The following is a 19286-nucleotide window of genomic DNA, read 5'->3' on the forward strand; positions in this document are numbered from 1 at the left end:
CGAAGCTAAGCAGAGCCCCACTGGCTGCCTTGTCCAGGAGGAAAGAGGAGCATCTGGATTGAAGACTGGCCGTCAAAGCGCCCCAAGTCCCGGCACACTAACCCTGCCCCTCTCTTGCCTCAAGTGGGCTGCACAAACAGAATGGCGGACAATTGAATTCAATCTCCATGAAAACATACACACAAAACCAAGAATCTTCAAACATTAAGAAGGCAGCACCAAGAAAACAGCACTCTGAAGTCAACGAAGAGTAGAACTTACACCTAAGGAAACAGAGTAATACAGCAAGAGAGGTGCAGGAAGAGACCACGTCTACAAGAGGATCAAGTTGATGTGATAATGAAAATCTTTTATGTTATGTTTAAGCAAAACAAAATGTGATTTAACATTTGCAACAATCGGATGACTTTTTTTTAACTCATATTGATCCCTAAGGCAGCGGCTGATAGCTACCATCTATTATTCATCTATTTCCATTGGGTCATTGAGGTTTTTTTCTCCTTTTATCCTTTAAAAAATATTAATTAAATTGCTGCCAATGATTGTCTTTCTTTATGATGTACTAGGAACTGTGCTAAGTGTTTTTAGTACATTACCCTTTTAATCCTAACAATGATATATGACACAGTACACTTATTATCCCCATTAACAGATGAGAAAACTGAGGCTAAAAGAGGCCAAGAACCCTCCTTGGGGTCCTACAGTAATTGGCACAGTGCTACTAGAACCCAAGTCTTTCTAATAACAAAGCAACTGCTCTTCACTTCTGGTAAAAAAATTGATTGTGAAAACTCCTACATTCTTCAAAACAAACAAACAAAAATGGTCCTGTCTTTATCATACACCTCACTTCTCATAGATCATTAAGTGCTCACAGTGCTTTTTGCAAGTTCTCCTATCAATTTCAAAGCAAGGTTTAAAAAAGCTTTCAGCTTACAAAAATACAGTAAGAAGCTTGAAAAAAAAGTTTTTTTTTTTTATCAGTGCCGCATTCATCCTCTTCTTTTATCATTAGGCTCACAAACACAGGAGTCTGCCTACAGCATGAAGACTTGAGAGTGTTTTTCTTCAACCTGGTTATCTTTGAAGATCCAACTATAAAGCATTATAAAAGAAAGGCACCTTGATTTTAGGACAACTGCCTAGCTTCCTTTTGCATTGGTCTAATTTCTTTTCAGTACTGTATGAGCACAGGGCTATTTTGAAGATTAGGTACTTCACATACTAAAAAATGATTGAAGAACAAGATGTACATTGTTACTAAATGATGAGACATCTTGATTGTGGGTTAAGTAGGCCAGTACAGTTGCACTTGGGCAAAGATCAGATTCGGAGCATAAAAAGATGCAGTGCTTTTAGGTCCTCTCACCTCTGAGCCTTCCTGGTCAGTTTGGGCAGGTGGGATGGGGTATCATCAAGCACGGAGTCCTCCTAAAGAAACAAATATGGTCGCCTTGCGCAGGACTGTGGGCTCCATTGTCATTGTGGTCTTTATCGACATAGTGGCAGCTCTTAGAGTGATACCCAGTTATTGATTTTCAAAGTCTATTTATTGTAGCATTTCCATGTTTTTTCTTTGCCTTGCATACCACCAGTAGTGCTAAGTATGTTTTTCATATTTAATGAATAGTAATTATACATGCCATTTGAAAGCACTGTGTGGAACAAACCTCAAGCCAATGCAGGGCAGAAGGAGGAACAAAGAAATGAAAATGAAAGGGAACGGAGAACAGGAAAAGAAAGGAAAGAGAGGGAGAGGGTGCAAGAGTCGTTGGTAACAGGTGTTCTGTGGGTAGAACACGACACCACTCTTCTAGGCTGACAGTCAGTTGCTGTGCCCTTGCTACCAACTATTGAAACAGTGAAACTGCTGCAGCCCTCCAAAGGCTCTGACATCCCTCAGGAACACTTGGATTTCTTTGTGGTCCAGCAACTAAAGGGTTAATATCTGCCATAGCAAAGAACTTGTTTAGCCACTCCAAGTGGTCAGAGCTATGCCATGGAGTATGTTAGATATTTGAATAACACCTTTGCACTTTCCCTCATAAGCAAATGTTTAAGAACAACCATAGACCCACCTACCTGTTTGCTTAAATGGATTATTTATTCATTTGCATGTTTTGATGTAATCACTAGCTGCTAGTATCCTGACTCTGTGTTATAACATTTCTTTTGTTTCAGGAAAAATATCTGTGGCTTAGAAAAACCTTCCCCCACCATATTGCCTCCCAACCCCCACAGCCCCACTGCCCCCACTCTAATCCTTCTCATAGACAATGGTACCTTTTTTTTCTCTCTCTCTTTCTCTCTTTTTTGAGATGGAGTTTCCCTCCTGTTGCCCAGGCTGGAGTGCAATGGCACGATCTTGACTCACTGCAATCTCCACCTTCCAGGTTCAAGCAATTCTCCTACCTTAGCCTCCCGAGTAGCTGGGATTACAGGCACCTGCCACCACACCCAGCTAATTTTTTGTATTTTTAGTACAAAGGGAAGGCTGATCTCAAACTGCTGACCTCAGGTAATCCACCCACCTCGGTCTCCCAAAGTTCTGGGATTACAAGTGTGAGCCTCCGCACCTGGCAGACTACAGTACTTTTTAATGTGATCCGGAAACAACCTGCATTAGAATCATCTGGTGAAATTTGATAACTATTCCAATTCCTGAGTTCTATCCCAAACCTCTTGAACTAAAATTCTGGGGACATTCTTATGCAGCCAGAAGTTTGAGAACCTTTGAAAGACGAAGGCACAACTTTGATGATTTTTCTTTTGCTTCTACTGAGTAAATGACACATTCACTGTTGGTTAGAACCACTATCTGTCCTGGTCATGTTTTTCCTCAGAGACCCATTTAGAGCTCACAATGATCAGGAAGACAAGTAAGAGATGCTGGTTGTCTGGGGTATCCTCATAATATTTTAACTCAGGAAAGAACTTGAAAGCTTTCAGATCTCAGGTCTGGCAGAAGAATGCCTCTTTCTGAAATTCCGTCCCCCCGCCCGACTTTTTTTTTTTTTTAAGGATATCTGTTTATTAGGCATTGAAAATTAAAGAGTGAAACAACCTGATTCTCACATCAATTTGGAACAACTCAGTTTCTGTACTTGTATTGGGATTGACCAAATTCTCCGGAATATATCCTGTTCACAGGCAGTTCATTTCTAGTAATACAATGACTATCAATAGCAACAGAAAATAAATCCACTTCCTCCTACCCCTTCCCACTGACTTCTTCTGGAAGGAGGCCTTTGAATAAGAAACTTCTGCTAATCTTCAAAGGAAGACAACAGCTGTGTGGAAGGGTTCGGCTTGGAGATAGCTGAACTATTCCGAGTAATAAAATGCAAAGAGTGTTTCTTGTTTTTATTTTTTTGCCTTTGAGAAGGATGGGTCAAAGAAATGAGGAAAGGAAAAAAAGAGGGTGAGCTACAGTGGGGAGGCAGGAGCCTGAGTCGCAAAATACCTGCTGTTTTTGAAGGACGGAGACTGCCAATACTTTGTTTTAATTTTCGAGCTCAAGGTGCAACATAAACCCCTCTGGCTCCTCAAACCTTCGATGAGGTCTGTCCTGCACACACAGGCCTTTGATGAGTGGTCTGCAGTGAAAACTAAGGGAAACTGCTGAGTCCTTGTTTGGGTTATTGAAGTACAGCACAGGGTCGGGGGGCAATCCCCAAACCCATCCAAGTTAGAAGCAGCAGGAGCCGGAAGCCAGAGGTGACCTTGAGAAACTGAGCCAGTTGCTTCTTCATAGATCTGCAGAGAGCATTAGATTTTTTGACTAACACACTGGATGATGTTTGGAACTAACTTTGTCCTGGTTTTGAGGAGCACGGTAACACAGCTTTTATATTTTCTACCTTAGCTTTTCTACTTTAAAATCATGTCGACGCTTGTAATTCTCTGTGCTTTCTCAGTAGTTCAGAATTCAGTAATCTCTTTAAAGAGATTGCTCCATAAAGCCCAGTATTTTCTGTGGGTTTCGCTGACTGAAAAGAAGGGAGATTTGCAGTGATGGTCAAAGGAATAAAAAAGAAGTAAGATTTTTGAGAAAGAACACTGTTTAGAAGATGAGAAGAAGAAGAAAGTGGGAAAATGGGAGGAAGAAAGTTGGTTGGGGGCAGGCGGTGTAATGTTCCTTGCTCGGTTTTGTAGCGCAGGCTGCTCCACCCAAACCTGAGGAGCTCTAGACAATCTTAAGGTATTTGAGTCCTGGAGAAGCTGCAGTGTAGTGGGGAGAGAGCAGGGGTCCCAGCTGATAGGTTGAGACCTAGCAGGAGAACTGGGCACATATCCAGTTGCATGCCAACCAGCCAGAGCACAACTAATTTCTCTCCGTGAGGATGAAGAACTCCAGGATTCAGAGAAATAAAAAGCAGCCCCTTCCTACAAAGAAATGAAACTTCCTGCTTGTTAAATGGCTCATGTCAGGTCTAGAAAATTTTCTTTAACTTAAAGAAACAGCAATTACTACAATGCATTTTAAAGGCTTGCCTTATTCTCCCTCTGCATAAAACTGCTTTGTGAAAAATAACTGAGGAGCAAACCACATGTGTGTGTGTGTGTGTGTGTGTGTGTGTGTTGCTGGCCTTCTCACACACATGCATCTCACACCTGGTTTCTAGATGAACCAGAAGTGAAAAGCTGTAGAGCTGGGAGAAGCCGAAGTCCTGGAGAAGCTGCAGTCCAGATCCTCAATGACTAAGAGCACATGAGGCAACCTCAACTTTTTTAAAGGTGACAATTTGGAAAAGAAATAGGAAGTACTGTAGGATTGCAAAACAAACACTAAGGGGGATTCTTTTCCCCCAAATCCAGGTTTCTTTCTCCACCTAGTAATTGTCGATTACCTTATATTCCAGAGTAAGACGAACAAATACTCAAACATGGTATGGATGTCTGTCTATTTATCTGCTTTGTCATTTTTTGGGACAGATTTTTAATTGCCTGGTTATAACTAATCCTGTTACCACACAGGTTGTTTTTGAAAACCAGATGAGCTGTTTTATCGTTCTGAGAATTATAAGAAAAACAAGAGAAGAGAAGAGATGTGTGTCCCTTTTTACCTCAATAGACCTACTGCCACCCCTGGAAAGCCACAGGCTCTGTTGCCAGGACCAAGGCTGAAAAAGCTGTTGTGGTGTGCAGTCGTGCAGCTGCAGAGAGATGCAGACTGTTATAATAAACACAAACAGCTGATGCTACAATGTAGGTTCTTACTTTGGGGAGAAGAAAACCTCATATGGTTTTTGGCTTTGATTTTTTTCTATAACCAGATGTCTCATCTTCGGTTACTTTTTCCTGTTAATATCTATTGCGATTGAGTGTTTTAGATGTTTGTTCTACCTTTTATATGCCAGACAGAATGAAGTATAATCTTTTTCCCTTGATGGAAATTTAAAAAAAGAGAGATCTATTTTTTATGTATTTACTAGTGGTTAATATAGCAGTTAAATGTCCCCAGCTTTTGAACACTTTTTCTCTACCTTATTCCTCAGATGCTGGAAAAACAAATAATCTATTGCTCCAGATGATTCCCTGGACTTTCAAGCCATGCCATAATTATCATTGTTGTGCCTTGTCTAAAAGGGCAGAAAATTTCCAATACTTTTGTAAAAACAGGTAGCTGGATTTTTGCTCATGAGGCACAGTTTTGTTCTTCCAAGAGCTGGAATTATTCTTTTGTTAGAGAAGTCAATTTCATTTTGTTTTGAAAACAAAAAGCATGCACAAAGACATTCTTTAAGCACAGAAACCCATCATATCAGAAAAAGTTTTAGTCAAGGCCAAGAAGAAGCCTTTAATGCCAAATGCATATTCATCATCTAATCATTTATAAAAGGGTTTTATTTGACTTGGCTTAGAAATTGTTTTAGCAGATTGTATGAAACAAGGCATCTCCTGCTCGCTGAGCAGACTGAATCATAACACATTTGTCCAATATTCTTAGTTTTAAACAATTTTATGTGTGTAAACACAATTGAAAGAAAATCAGAAACAGCTTTTATTTTTAATTATGATATATGTATTTGTGTTTTATTAAAATTTATTTACAATCTTCATTTTTGAAGTAAATTACAATTCCATTTTAATGCTTTCAATATCTTAGAGGTTGTATAATTTTGATAAAATTGGGTAAATCATCTCACAATGCATTTCATATTTTATTTGAGGGTAATGTATTTCACATTTTGTTTATTTCAGCAACTGTAAAAACATTTGTTTATATTACAAGTGGTCATATCTTCTTATATGCTACTAAAGTTGATATAATGCCAGTTGATTTTGCAGTATTTTCATATTTTTTTAGATGCTTAAACATGTATCAGTTTAAGCCTCTTGATTGCAAGAAGAGTTCTTATAGCAAGGGCAAATCATGGCATATTGCCCCAAGCAATGCTATATGGAAACTTCTATTCACATAACTAAGACAAGTGACAGTCCTTCTTAAAGCATGGTGAGTATAACTATATGGGAACTTTTCCTTGTAAACTAAATGATAAGTTTGAACTATTGTTGAGCTAAAATTAATATTAAAAGAATAGCTGGTACCTGAGCAGAAAGAATCTTGAAGGTCAAATTGAGTGTGTAACAGGAAACCAGGAACCTAAGTATACCAAGGGGACTTTTTAATGGCAAATGATGTAGTCTCTGAAGATGAGGAATTTGCCTTTCTCTCAGGCCAGCTCCAGGGGCCTTCTCCTTGCCCTGGCTCACTCTCCCATCCAGTGTCCTGTTCACCTCCTACTCTAAGTGGATTGGCTGATTAAAGGCTTACACAATGGTGGCCCTCAAGGCATTTGCAGGTTAGGAGAGGGCAGACTCTATCAGAGTCAGGGATTCAGCCCTGGATCTTCCCTATAGCCCACCTGGATCATATCCACAAGACTCCTCAGAGTAGGAAACTTGGGGAGGGGTTAGGGGACACTTGAATGTCCTTGACCAGTGAGCATGGTCCAGAGAACATGGAACAAGGCTTGGGACAGGCACTCAATGCATGTTATTAATAGTTCTTCCATCTTGCTATCTGTCTTGTGAAGGGGTAAATCAATGGTCTTTTTGGAAATGTTGATCCTTAGACTACAATTTAAGTATTTAGTTGGCATTTAAATATGAGGACGGGAAATTTCAGAGTGTCCCTCCTCCAATTCCCAAGTAAAAATAGTAAAAAAAAAAAAAAATAATAAGGCAACCCAATATTATCTAAAACTCACTAGCAGTCATTTCACAAGAAAGGGAAGATAACATCATGCATAAACTTCAAAAAGTCGTGGCTAAGGGAAGAAACAGAAGGTTGTGGTGCCACAACTGTTCTTTACACCCAGAAGCAGTATTGGGAGAAGACAGTGGTTCTGAAAAAGCCTGTGAATTCTCTTTAATACACTCCAGGTTGGAGAAGCGAACTCTAAGGTGAGTGAGCAACCTGGGAAGGTCAAGGAAAATCCTCCAGCATAAAAGTCCCAAATACCACAACAGGATCACACAAGAGGCAGAAGGAGGATGAGTTGCCAGGTCTGGCCCTACCCCAATCAAGGGCATTGAATGAAATCTCAGGAAATGGAATGGAATCCTCCCAGTAAGGACTGCCTTGGAGACCAGCATAGCTATCATTCATGCCACAGAAGAGTGAATTCAAAGCCACACCCAGAACTCAAATCGCAGTTCTGAAGGGGAGGCAAATTTATCACACTGGATTAAAACTTACAGATGTATTTATCATCCATCAGTCAGATCAAAAGAACTAGTGTGACCCCTATTCATATAGCACAGCAAATTCCTGAGAGCCTGAGAGAATACTGATAAGATGATTGACACAGACATATCCTGGCTAAGATTCTTAACCTTAAGGGCAAAGATTTCTTTGGAAATCCAGGCAGAAAAGCAAATCATTTTCAAAGAGGGAAATTTAGATTGTCTGCATACTTCTCCATAGTAAAATTGAATGCCAGAATTTTGAAATAAAGACCATGCAGATTGCTTATAAAAATGAAACATCAGCCAAATGCAGTGGCTCAGGCCTGTAATCTCAGCACTTTGGGAAGCCATGGCAGGAGGATCGTTTGAGGCCAGGAATTCTACACCAGCTTGGACAACAAAGACTCTGTCTCTATAAAAAATTAAAAAAAAAATTAAAGCTGGGTGTGGTAATACATGCCTGTAGTCCCAGCTATCAGGGGGGCTGAAGTGGAGGGATTGGTGCCAGGAGTTCAAGGCTGCAGTGAGCTATTATTGTGCCATTGCACTCCTGCCTGAGTGACAAAGCAAGACCCCATCAGAAAGGAAGGAAGGAAGGAAGGAAGGAAGGAAGGAAGGAAGGAAGGAAGGGAGAGAGAGAGAGAGAAAGAAAGAAAGAGAAAAAGAAAATGAAAACTTGTTAAAAAACAAGATCAAGGGATGCTGCTGGGATAGGAAACAACAGGGAACAGTTTGTTTGCTGGCTTATATTAGAAGAGCGAAAGAGAGAAGTTTCAAAGCGGGAAGATTAATAGGAGTAGCTCATAAAATTTGACCAGGGACAGTGTGGTAAAGGGAGGAGAGTCTTCCTGAGGAATGTGTATTATGGGGTTAAACCCAGGTAAGCTGCCTGATTAGCAGTAAGTGGGCTCCTCAGAAGTTTCAACATGCACTAGAAGGAAGAAGCCCTGGATGTCTTCTGGACAACTGCTTTTTCAGGGATCAAGGAGGGTGGGTGAAATAAACTGGGCTCGGGCTGAAGTAAAAAGAAGACTGACACCAGCCACAAAGTGTGCACCAGGCCCTGGGAGAAGGAGAGTGCAGGATGTGCTAAGGGCCTTGCTGCTACCCGAAGCTGAACCACGCTGTTGAGTATACTACTTTTAATTCCAGTCTGTGCACGAGAGAGCTTTGCCTCCAGTGATTCAGTGTCCTGAAACAGTCCAGACTGTGAGCTGTTTCAGTCAAAGTATCCTGGGATCTCCTCTTTATGAATCTTGTCCTCACATTTCCAGTGCACAGAGGCATATTAATACTTGGAGAAATCTTGCTTTAAAAAAAAAAGCATTTATTGCTACAGTTCTAAAATGTGAACCTAGAATCCCTTTCCTTTGTAGTGGCTAGGAGCCACAATTTGGAAAATACTGCCACATGCTGATAAAAAACAGTTTTCAATATGTAAATAGCTAATAAGGTCATGCTAAGAGAATATATATAAAAGGAGAATGGAGGGAAAAAGAAAGGTGATAGCTTCAGGGCCTGTGAAGGAAAATCTTACCCACTCCTGGAAACAAGTTACTTGCTGGTGAAAACAGCCCAAGCACCTTTGGGTTTCAAGTTGTTGTGGGCTGGATTAGTTAAGTGATACATACACAGATGAGGAGGGGGCATCAGTCTTTTGTTAATGCCTTCTGGGACCCTGGCCTTACACCTGTCGAGGTACTTAACTGATCATTCTTATAGCTAACATATGGAAAAAATCAGTCTTGGTTTCTCACCAGTATTAAGAACAAGACTAGAAAAAAGAGTTGAACTGAATATTTCCAGCAGGTTTTTACTAAATCCTACTTGCAAATCAATAGTCAGGCGAGGGTTTCTTATGAACTCAAACTTTGCTGGTGAGGCACTGCATTGACACATGGGAAGAAACCTTTTCAGAACTGGCTCAGGACCCAAAAGGAAGCAAAGGAAAGATTAGTTCAGAGAATATTTTGATATTTTGGATTTTTTCAAAAAAGTGTTTAGTCTTTTGTAACCTTAAATTGTTCTTAGGAGTGAAAATTTTAGTTTAATGATCAGAAAAGCAACATGTTAGAGTCAAGCTTACAGTTTACAAGGAAGGGAGCTAAATAGATTCGCAAGGTATACCCTCTGTCATAACATTATTTGTGTACAAGCTCCATTCAGTTGAGTGCAAGTCTATGGAAGGGGTTATCTATTTTGTTGAAACGTTGCTAAGCTACAGGGTATTAAAATCTAACACTGAACAAAATCTGGGAGCAACTGAATTCTGGTGAAATAGAATTCTTTTTTTCTTTTTTTTTTGTGGTGTGATTTTGGCTCACTGCAACCTCCGCCTCCTGCATTCAAGTGCTTCTCCTGCCTCAGCCTCCTGAGTAGCTGGGATTGCAGGTGTGCACCATCATGCCTAGCTAATTTTTGTATTTTTGGTAGAGATGCCATGTTGGCCAGGCTGGTTTCGAACTCCTGACCTCAGGTGCCCACCTCGGCCTCCCAAAGTCCTGGGATTACAGGCATGAGTCACCATGCCTGGCCTGGTTAAATAGAATTCTGTGAAAGAATAAACTTGAGAAGCTAACAAGAAATTATATTACTTCTGTACTCCAAATGAGAGAATGGCAAGCAGACTGGCTTCTGTCTTCATGGAGCTTATAGTGATATTTACAAAACAGACAACAAACAAAAGATATGTTTCAACCAAAGGCCACACAAAAGGAGAGTAATGAGGATTTTTTGGGTTTCATTTATGCTTGATTCATTGCCTTGTGATATTCCATGTTTTAAGAGAGGCAGCCCAGCATGAGGAGGTAGAATGCGGGTGGGCACACAGTCTATGGAATCAGAGAGACCTGAAATCAACCCTAACCCTGTTTCATCATGTTATGCCTTTGGGCAAGTTACCCAACCTCTCTGAGCTTTAATTTCCTCTTAGAATTCCTATTTCATGGCTTGGGAGGAATAAACAGGGTAATATGTATCTGATATATAACAAGTCCTCAATAAATGATAAATATTTTTAATAGTTAATATGTTGGGCAAAGATGATAAGAGATGGCGGGTATATCTGGGGCAGAGGTTTAAGGAATTGGATGGGAACCTGGAAAGGAAGAAATGAGGTAGAAGGCTATGAAAACAGTATTCGTTTATAAAACATATAGACTTATGAGATGAATTTTTGTTAACTTGAACACTGGTATAATTACTTCTAACAACAATAAATAGTCTTTTTAGAGTCTCTACATTCACTTAGCAAGGCATTTCATTTTGATCCAGTCAGTATCTATTAAAGCTTAGTGAATAAATACTTAGTAACAGAATCATTTTTTCTAAAGTTATAATCCCCCTTCTTTCCCATTTTAATCCAAGCAAATAAATATATTTTCTAATTATACCATGCAACAATAATGTATCTGGAAGCCCTGTTATATGAAAATGCATGCCTAGCCAGATGTGTTTAGGGCATATTTTGTTGGAGTTGGCATAAAAACTCCAATCTCAAAAAATGTTAGGGTTTGTAGCAACACACTCAGAAGCATTTTTCTTGGAAGTTGCCAATCTAAGCAGCTGTGGCTGATCATAATCCACAGCAAATCCATTGGGCAAATGTATTTATTTCTTCCCGGTTGAAGGTAATGGGGACAACAAAGGCACTCCGGAAACAATGACCTTCGAAAACTGCCTTTGCTAATACAGTGTCTTGGGATGACAGCCATCAATGCTGGCTTTGCAGCCTCTCCACCTCTGCCTGGCTGAGTCAGATGCCTTCCCTTGGCCTCGGTCAGTAGGAGGTGGCAAAATCTGGGGGCACTTGTGACCTAGTGCCACCTGGGTGCCACCTACTGCTTTCTACCTGCCTTTGCTGTGGGGAAGGAGGCATCTGAGGGCAGCACTTTCATGGACTTCTGGTGGAAAACCTCTCTCCCAACAATCATTGTTTGACTCTTTGGCATCATAAATCATGAATGCATTTATGTATTAAAAACAGAAGTATGTAAAATGCAGTTTCATGATTTCTAGAATAATCTTTATACTATAAATGATGAAACATGATGAGTCAGGTAGTAAAATTTTAATGCTAATAAAAATAATAAAATTATAGATAGTGCTGATATATTTTGCTATTATTATATGTTGAATACTGTATTAAGCACTTACAACTAAGCTCATTTAGTCATTATAATGTACTGGTGAAGTAGGTGGTATTACACTCATTTTTCAAATGAAGAAAGACATACACTAAAAGAGGTAAAGCTAAGGTCACATAGCTAGTAAATACATTAGTCATGCTTAAACCTCAGGTCTACTGACTTTGAAGTCTACATTGTGTGGCAATGACTCTCATGTTAGACCCTGTACCACTAATAACATTAGTAATGAATAACCTGGAAGCTCTGTACATTGGTTTAAAATGGGTTCATTAAAACTGCTTTATCTATTTCATGGGACATTATAAGTATTAAAAGGCATAAACATTTTGAAAGCCCTTTGAAAAAAGTTAAAATCATATGTACATATTTGTAATAATATATATACATATACACATGGTGCCCTATTTATGATGGTTCAAATTAATGATCATTTGACTTTGTGATGGTACAAAAGCAACATGCATTAGGTAGAAACCATGCTACAGTATTCAGTAAATTACATGAGATGGTCAACACTTTATTATAAAATAGGCTTTGTGTGAGATGATTTTGCCCAACCCTAGGCTAATGTAAGCATTCAGAGCATGTTTAAGGTGGGCTAGGCTAAGCTATGACATTTGATAGATTAGGTATATTAAATGTGTTTTCAGTTTATAGTATTTCCAACTTACAAACATTTATCAGGATGTAACCCCATCATAAGTCAAGAAGTATCTGCAAAAATATTCAATATAAACAAAGAATATACTTATGTTTTAAACATAAACAGCACACAGGGTCAGAATGGTACGTGGAGAAAGTATTAAACTTGCAATCTGAAGACTTGGATTTTAGTCTCAGATGTAGGATTTGGATATGTCACATCTCAACACTCACTTGGGAAATGGGGGAGATAATTACACTTAATAAACGAAGAATTTTCTCATCTAAAGATTGTACATACAATATATCACGTTTGTATGTATGTATATTATTATTTATTTAATAATTATTTATTTTCTACTTACTTATTGCTTTTGTTCAATCATATACTCCAGAATTATAAATTATAGAATCTCAGAATTTAAAAAAATTTTGGTACAACAGAAATTTACTTATCTTGCTTATCCAGTTATCATATAAAATGAATATATACTTTCTCATTCTGATATATTTTAACCTTCGTAAATGAAATGCTAAATTACTTAGTATTTCTAGCATTGTTTAGGAAAAACAGCAGTGGCAGGATCAAGAATTGGCAGACCCGACTTAAAAATTCTCTGTGTTCAGAAAATAAATGCTTACTTTATGACGCATATGCTAGCTTATTTTCTGCAGTATTGCTTCTAATAGAAAACTTTTGGAAACAATACAAATTGTTAAATCGATTAAGCTTGTCATTCACTTGCTGAAGTATTATGCAGCTCTAAAGAATAATCAGTTACTCTTTATTAAAACGTGAAAAGATATACAGGATTTAAAAAAACAAGGATCAGAGTATTGCATATAATATTCTACTTCTTGAGTAAAAAGCTAGGGAGGTAGTATTTATGTTTGTATTTGCTTGTGTGAGCCTAAAGAAACATCAGATGAACAAATAAGAAATTACTAAGAGTGGGCCGGGCGCGGTGGCTCACGCCTGTAATCCCAGCACTTTGGGAGGCCGAGGCGGGTGGATCACGAGGTCAAGAGATCGAGACCATCCTGGTCAACATGGTGAAACCCCGTCTCTACTAAAAAAAATACAAAAAATTAGCTGGGCGTGGTGGCGCGTGCCTGTAATCCCAGCTACTCAGGAGGCTGAGGCAGGAGAATTGCCTGAACCCGGGAGGCGGAGGTTGTGGTGAGCCGAGATCGCGCCATTGCACTCCAGCCTGGGTAACAAGAGCGAAACTCCGTCTCAAAAAAAAAAAAAAAAAAAAAAAAAAAGAAATTACTAAGAGTGGTTTTTATGGAGCAGAGGCTGGAAAGACCCAGAAAGTAGCAGGCAAGGGTTAAAGGTAGCTTCACTGTACTCCATTTTACACTTACTGCTTTTTCAGTCAGATTGCAATTTCTACTTAAAAGGTAAAAAAATTCAAATGCTTTAAAAAAAAAAAAAGGTGAATGCTTTAAAGGGGTATTATTGAGAATTTAAAGTTCTGAATCAGATTGCTTAATCCAGGTGTCTATTGAGGTCAGTATAGATTAAGAGGGATTGAGTTTTGATTTGTGAAAGAGGTGAATGAAGAAAGAACAGGATACAGTTTGGAGCATAACACACCCTGAGGCATCAGATGTTGAGGGGATTTCACTGATGACAGGATTTAAATGTGAACTGTGGCATGGGCTACTGACAGCAGGGAGGCATTCAGGAGCGGAGGAGGGCTGCAAAGGAGAGAAGGAGAACAAGGATAAACTCTGCCCGCTCTGCAGTTCTGCCTGGGTCCCTTGTAGCTTTACTGCACTAACAATCAGACCTTGTCAGGCCTTCAGAGTCAGAAACAGGCCTTGGTTAGCATTTGTGGAAACTCACTGAAAAGCATGACACCAGGCAATGTGTGTTACCACCATGTGCTGCCACCACCCACACAGGAGCTGGAGTGAAACAAAGATGGAGGGCATGGAAGAAAGTTCCCAGGGATTTCTGCCTAACATCGGAACTCCTGTCTACCACCATACCACCCTGAACGCGCCCAGTCTCATCTGATCTCAGATGCTAAGCAGGGTCGGGCCTGATTAGTACTTGGATGGGAGACTGCCTGGGAATACCGGGTGCTGTAGGCTTTTTAAAAGAAAGTTAAAAAAAAAAAAAAAAAAAAAAAGAACTCCTTCCCTGGCGTGAAGTCACAGCCATAAAATGGAGTTATAATCTTTAATTTTTTATCTGAGGTGAAGAAATAAGAGAAATAAGGAAGCTTCTAGAAGGTCTTACAAAAATAACAGCTGAATTATGAACCAGTATTGAAACAAGATGACAGATGCGGAGGAGATGCAATGGGAAACAAGGATGAACCTTTCTGGAAGACAGATGGTCATGGGGTCATTCCAAACTTGCTTTCTGCGTGAATGAATTAGCAGACGACTTGATCACTAAGGTGTTTACGAACAAGGAGAATACTGATCTTAGGAAGATAACATATTGCAAGATGTTTCTACAGTGCAAAAACAAAAAACGACCTTTAGGCTTAGAACTGCTTTAACTAGACCACATTTTTATAAGGAGAAAGATGTGACGAAGAGTAGTGTGGTCACTTGTAGGCATCTTGTCTCCTCGCAATAAACAACAGTGGCATATCATTTACCTAAAATATTAATCATCTCAGGCATGTGTGAGCTTCTTTCATGCAGTCACTCAGTACCAGAGAATTGCAGTGACATCTCTGGTAGAAATTTAAACTATTTACCCAGAAGGAGAGTAAAATACACCTTTGTCTGGCTCATTTTCCTACCTATATATTACTTTATGAATCAGAAAAGTTCAGAAACTTTATACTGAGAAATAGAAAATAGCTAAAATGTGAAACATAAAGTACCATTTCATGAGTGCTGTTCCTTTCTTATTTGAATATTGGGCTTAGGAAACATGATGAATTGTGTGGATATTTGCAGTTACTTAAAGGAGGGCCTGCCATCTCTGTACTACTGACATTATGGCCTGAATAATTCTTTGTTGTGGGGCAGTCCTGGGCATTGTAGGATGTTCAACAGCATCCCTGGCTTCTACACACTAGAGGCCAGTAGCACCCCCCAGCTGTGGCAATCAAAAACGCCTCCACACATTGCCAAATATCCCCTGGGGGTCAGAATTGCTCCCTTTGGGAACCACCAATCTAGAGGATAGCTCATTTTCTGTCTAACCCCTCTGTGGTAATAGGGGTAACATACCTCGGTCTCACTCAACAGAAATGAAACCCAACGAAGGAAGTAAACACAATGGTTATCATTAAGCAAAACCACGTATCAATGAAGTGGATGCATTTCTTCTCCCTTCCCCCAACAAAACCCCAGCTGACCAAGGCATTTTCTCACCCAATGAAGACTGCCTACTTTCCCAGACCTCCCACAGGAAAGAAAAAACATGACAAAGAAAATTCATTATACACATATGAGTACCAGTTACAGAATCATCCCTTGTTACGAAACTTTCCCCAGAAGCTAAAATATTCCCTGCTGTGGAGCAAACCATACTGAATAGCAAATGAGAAAAGAACTCACTGTTTCCAGAAGAGGTTTTGTGGAATTTCGTCAGGTCAACATTTGGTGGTCTGTTGGGTTTTGGTGGAGGTGGACCCAAGGTAAACAAGGGAGGCAATGGCTTCTGCTTTGGGGTGGCTGAATTCTTGTCTCCCTTTTCCTTTTCCTGACTTTGGCCCCATGGCCCCCCCACTGTCAGCTTAGAAGGGGCCTTAGGGAACCTGGCAGGAGAAGACCCTGAGGCCGACTCTTCCTGATTGATTTTGCTCAGGAAGATGTTCTTAGCAGCATCTATCTTCCTATCTTCCTTTTTTTCTTCACCATTTCTGGAGAGGCCTGGGGCTCCTCTGCTCGCAGCAGGTTTCAAAACCACTCCGGGGAAGGGCGAACTTGAAATCTCCCCTGCATGGTCTTTATTTTCTGGGTCTTCCCTTGTTGGTTTTAAAGGGCCGCTTTTGGACCTGACTCCCAGGGGAGCTGGGGACCCTTTTGATGGAGACACATTCTTTGCCGGGCTTTCGTCTTCATGGGAGTCCTCGGTGCTTAGGGGTGGCTTCTGGCCAAAGGCAGGTTTGGGGAAGAGAGGCTTGGGTTCAAGATCTGGTGATGCTGACATAAATTTCCCTTTAACCCCAGCCAATTTGGGGAACACTTGCTTCTGTTCACTTTCCGGGGTTGGAGGAGTAGGCCCAGTTTTCGGGCCTGGTGGCTTTAGGTCATGGTCTTGGTTTACACTGTGAAGTAATGGCTTGTTCCCAGGAGGCCAGGGAAACACAGGTTTGGAATCTTCTTTGGGCAAGTTGATAGGCTTGGGGCCTACAGGTTTCAGAAATCCCACTTTCGCCTCGAGGTCTCTGGTGGTCGAGTTGGCTGGTGTTCCAAATCTTGGACCCGCTCCAGTGGGCTTTAGAAACGGGGGCTTGGGTTCCTTGTCAGGCTTTTCCTCAGAAGAAGGTTTGACTGCCACAGGTGGCTTTGGGGACCCAAACCTAGGTACGTTGCTGGGTCCTGCAGGAGGGCTGGCATTTCCTTGGTTGTTGAATAAGTTCTTTCTTGCTTGTATTCCTGAAGATGAGTTCGGCCCTGTGACTCTGAAGGGTCGGATATTGACTGAGACCTCCTCTGTCGGGTTGCCCCCTGTGTTAAATTTCGCCATGAGGGACTTCACATCTGCTTTTCCATCCTACAAACATAGGGAACAAAAACTAGCTGAGAGACAGAAGTCTTACTTGCACAGTTTAAAATACTATACCTTAAAGAGCTTCCTGGTTTGAGGCTTGCAACGTTGCGGATTGGTTAGCAAGATATTGTAACATTTATCTTCCTCTCTGGCAAAATAAGTTGTGAGAGTTTCTTGAAAGGGAAGGGCTATGGTTGTGCATATACTTTTTCTTTTGGTCACCTCAGACTGACTTGCTTATTTTTGCTTAACGAACAAATTTTTTCTTTCTTCTGACTGTTTCTCTAGCTCTGTTGCTGGATTTACACTAACCTGGTATTACTTACTTTGGTTTTTTTTTTGGTCAACGACCTTAAATTATTTACCTTTTAAAGTTTTACTTGAAAAAATATGGAAGTGACTAAAAGAACACTTCTTCAATATTTTATAATTGAGATTCTTAAGTAGAAACTACATTTCATAAATGAAACTAAGTTCCTCTGTAAATTGAGACTGTGTCCTTTATACAGCATGGCTGTGTTTAACATACATCTCTGTGGTTTGCAAGAGTTTCTTTTTTCTTTTTTTTTTTTTTTTGCTTCTATCCACATTTAAGTTCTGTTTGCTAACAGGGCGCTGTGGTGGAAAATCCTCACTCATTTTTATAAGTAAGTAATAAAATGGCTTTTCTACTTATTTGTAATTATACAGCACTAATGATTCACCTGTATCTATACTAGCAGGTGAAGTGTACTCACTTTCAGAAATGTTCTGTTTAGAGGTCATGGTCTGGAGGCACACGAGAAGAGAAGGAAGAGGTAATAAGGATGGGCTGTCAGTCTCATTTCCAGACCTTTCTTTCCACCGTCATCCCTTTTTCTCAGAGGTCCTTCTACTGGGTCTCCCCTGCTTGTCTAGAATTAAGGTATTACTTAGCAAAGATAATAGGCATTCGTCTTTCTTTGTATTTACCTGGGAAAATTAATGGTGTGTTTGCTCTTTGTCTTGAAAGCAAAGAGTTTAAAATTTCTAGTTCTTTTAGAAATATTTGAAAATTGGAGACTTAAAAAAAATCACTGAAGTTAACCATGTGGCCATGACAATTTCCCTCTTCATGCTTTAAAATTCATGCATAACGTGTTTTCTACGTCTCACCCACTACCTTTCATTGCCCCATACCCAGGCACATTTCATCTTTCGAGGTGGAAAACCAGATTCCTCCTGCTGCGAAGGTTGCTTCCACCTCCTGACTCATGCGCACTTCAGGTGCTTCCACAAGCCCCTACGTTATTTCCTCTTAGAGTGATGAGAACTACCGTTTAGTCGGGGGTAGATACATGTGCTTAGTTTTATATCATCCCATCTCATTCTTAACAGTAGTTCTAAATGAATGCTGTTATTTAACTCCATTTCACAAGAAAGGAAAGTGAGGCTGGAACCACAGGAGGATGGCATGGCCAGAGCATGAGAACTGGGTTCATTTGTGGGACCTTAGTTGTATAATCTACATGATGGAGATAACACATATCTGCCAGAATTGTCATGTCCCTTAGACATGGAATTTGTAAAATGCCTGTCTGGTGTACAATATGGAAATGCCTTGAATATGCTACCTAACAGTTCTAGGAACGGTGAGCACAGGCAGGCAAACTCAGGTGTGTCTGGGGGTTCAGAAGTTCAGAAACTGTCTCATTTCTTTTTGTATTCCTGCATCACCTAGACCAGGGCCTGGCTCCCTAAGGATTCTAATATATGCTTGGGGAATGAGGGCAGGCACTCAGCTGAATACTGTGCATAGTGATTTTACAAGAAATGGTGCCCTCAGCAAGAGGTTTTCTCCATACCAAACTATAGGGCATGTGTATTTGCAGGGTGGGAGGTGAGGGGCTTAGGTAGGAGCAGAAAAGCTAACAAAAGCAGCAATTTCCAGCTTGAATTTTGTACATTTAAGTTACCTCCCTTGTCTGAGTTGTTGGAAACCGCTTGTTTTCTACCTTTCCTCCCTTTGCCACTTTTCTTTTTTTCTTTTTTTTTTTTTTGAGACAGAGTCTCGCTCTTGTTGGCCAGGCTTGGAGTGCAATCGCATGATCTAGGCTCACTGCAACCTCCACCTCCCAGGTTCCAGTGAT

At 40.2% G+C, this 19286-nt stretch overlaps 1 protein-coding gene and 1 pseudogene across 3 annotated transcripts in view; one reads left to right on the plus strand and one right to left on the minus strand.

The window, feature by feature from the left end:
* Positions 1–19286, minus strand: part of FYB1 (FYN binding protein 1) — a 157925-nt gene that overhangs the window by 76843 nt on the left and 61796 nt on the right. For all 3 annotated transcript variants that reach the window (XM_012460041.3, XM_012460045.3, XM_012460043.3), the window contains exon 2: positions 16020–17181. In XM_012460041.3, the coding sequence (XP_012315464.2) occupies positions 16020–17181 (1162 nt within the window). The remainder of the gene's footprint in view (positions 1–16019; positions 17182–19286) is intronic.
* On the plus strand, positions 14470–14588 carry LOC135274961 (5S ribosomal RNA; annotated as a pseudogene).

Source organism: Aotus nancymaae, unplaced genomic scaffold (assembly GCF_030222135.1).
Source record: "Aotus nancymaae isolate 86718 unplaced genomic scaffold, 86718_ANA_hifiasm-v0.15.2.pri h1tg000014l, whole genome shotgun sequence".
Taxonomy (NCBI): Eukaryota; Metazoa; Chordata; class Mammalia; order Primates; family Aotidae; genus Aotus; species Aotus nancymaae.